This window comes from Mus caroli, chromosome 15 (genome assembly GCF_900094665.2).
Source record: "Mus caroli chromosome 15, CAROLI_EIJ_v1.1, whole genome shotgun sequence".
Taxonomy (NCBI): Eukaryota; Metazoa; Chordata; class Mammalia; order Rodentia; family Muridae; genus Mus; species Mus caroli.
In genome coordinates, this window is record NC_034584.1 from 96,136,066 (window position 1) to 96,138,380 (window position 2,315).

General features: G+C 47.0%; 1 protein-coding gene across 4 annotated transcripts in view; it reads left to right on the top strand.

Annotated features, from left to right (window-relative positions):
* Espl1 (extra spindle pole bodies like 1, separase) overlaps positions 1 to 2,315 on the top strand; it is a 27,062-nt gene that overhangs the window by 4,117 nt on the left and 20,630 nt on the right. For all 4 annotated transcript variants that reach the window (XM_021183398.1, XM_021183399.2, XM_021183400.2 and 1 more), the window contains exon 6: positions 1,891 to 2,027. In XM_021183398.1, the coding sequence (XP_021039057.1) occupies positions 1,891 to 2,027 (137 nt within the window). The remainder of the gene's footprint in view (positions 1 to 1,890; positions 2,028 to 2,315) is intronic.

Genomic DNA, 2,315 nt, shown 5'->3' on the forward strand with positions numbered 1-2,315 from the left:
TAAATTTTTTAATACTGGTTCTTTTTATATAACTGGCTGTCCTAGAACTCGCAATAGACCAAGACCTTGAGCCCAGATGTACACCACCACACCTGACTACAACTGTCTATTTTGAGGAATTGGCTTAGCTGGAGGATGTAGCCCAGTGGCTAGAGGACTTGCCTAGTTTGTGTAGCATCTGGAATTTTGTTGTTGTTGTTGTTGTTAGTTTATTTTTCTTAAGATTTATTTATTTATTATATGTAAGTGCACTGTAGCTATCTTCAGACACCCCAGAAGAGGGGTGGTTGTAAGCCACCATGTGGTTGTTGGGATTTGGTCTCCCTTTGGAAGAATAGTGCTCCTAGCCACTAAGCCATCTCTCCAGCCCTGCATCTGGAGTTTATTTAGCCTTAGAACTGCCTCTTCCCCTCCACCTCCACAAATTACTCACTAAAATTTATTCACTCAAGAAAACTGCCAGGCATTGTTAGATATATTCCTGTCCCACTGTAACCGCATCCCAGTTTGGGGGAAACATAACTGAATAAATGAATTACTAACACATTCACATAAAAGGTGAGAGGGCTGGAGAGGCGGGCTCAACAGTTAAGAGCACTTGTTCTTGCAGAGGACCTGGGTTCAATTCCCAGCACCCACATGGCAGCTCACAACTACCAGTCAATTCAGTTCCAGTCCAGGGGACTCTCCTCACTCTTCTGACCTGTGGGTACCTGCACACACGTGTACACATACATGCAGGCAAGACATTCACACACATTAACATTGAGTCAAAATCTCAACAATGATAATAACTGAGCCTGGTGACCCACCTCTGTTCCTGGCTCCAGGGAGCCTGAGGGAGGAGTGCCAGGCCTTCAATGTCAGCCTTGGCCACAGAGTGAGACCCCACTTCAGAAATCAAAAGTGGGGACTTAGGAGATGTCTCGGCCAGTGAAGGCATTCACTGCTGAGGCTGGTGACCTGAGTTTGATCCCTGGCATCCACAGGGTAGAAAGTGAACCAATTCCTTCAGGCTGTCTTCTGACTCACACATGGACTGTGATGTGACATGTGGGCACACAAAATGAATACAATATTAAGAAAAGTAATGAAAAAAAAAAAAAAAAGGAAGGCAAGGAGTAGAATAGAATCAGAAAGGGAGGCCCTAGGGGTGGACCCATGTGGTGGCTTAGAGCTGTCTGTAACTCCAGTTCACACACACATGAAAAAGTAAATAAACCAGCCTGGCATCATGGTGCAAGCCTTTAATCCCAGCGCTTTGGAAGATGAGGCAGGTGGATAGATCTCTTGAGTTCAAGGCTAGCCTGGTCTACAGAGTTCCAGGATAGCCAGTCCTACACAGAAAAACCTTGTTTTGAAAAACAAACAGCTGGGTGTGGTTACACACCTTTAATCCGGGCACTTTGGAAAGGGAGGTGAGGGTGGGAGGGCGGGGAAGGTGGGGGGGTCTGCTGAGTTTGAGGCCAGTCTGGTCTACAGAGTGAATTCCAGAGAGCCAGGCCTTTTTGTTTGTTTGTTTTTTGGTTTTTCAAGACAGGGTTTCTCTGTATAGCCCTGGCTGTCCTGGAACTCACTTTGTAGGCCAGGCTGGCCTCAAACTCAGAAATCTGCCTGCCTCTGCCTCCTGAGTGCTGGAATTAAAGGCGTGCGCCACCACGCCTGGCAAGCCAGGCCTTCTTATACAGAGAAACCTTGTCTCAAAAAATAATAAAAAGTTTACTTTTTTTTTAATACTTAATTTTATTTTAGGTGCATTGGTGCTCTGTCTGCATGTATGTCTGTGTAAGGGTGTGAGATCTTGGACTTACAGACAGACAGGTGTGAGCTGCCAAGAAAACAGACAGAAAACCGCGACTCTGACATCAGTTGTCCTTTCTCTCCCTACAGCCTCTTACACCAGCAACTTGACCTACAGCTTCTTTAGTCAGAAGCTCTATGAGGAGGCCTGCACCATCTCAGAGCCAGTCTGTCAGCACTTGGGCTCGGCCACGTCGGGTGCTTGTCCTGAAGTGCCTCCTGAGAAGGTAGGGGGGAGCGAGAGGTGTGGAAAGGGAGGTTATGTGGTGGGGGGGGTTGTGGAAGGGTCAGCCTGCAGCCTGAGACAGTGGGGCTGGCACCATGCCTAGGGGAGTGTTTCCTGAGCAACCTTGCCTAGGCTGTTGATTTCTCCTTCCTTTTTTTTTTTTTTAAGATTTATGTATCTGAAAAAACAAAACAAAACAAAACAAAAAACAAAAAAAAGCCGGGCGTGGTGGCGCACGCCTTTAATCCCAGCACTCGGGAGGCAGAGGCAGGCGGATTTCTGAGTTCGA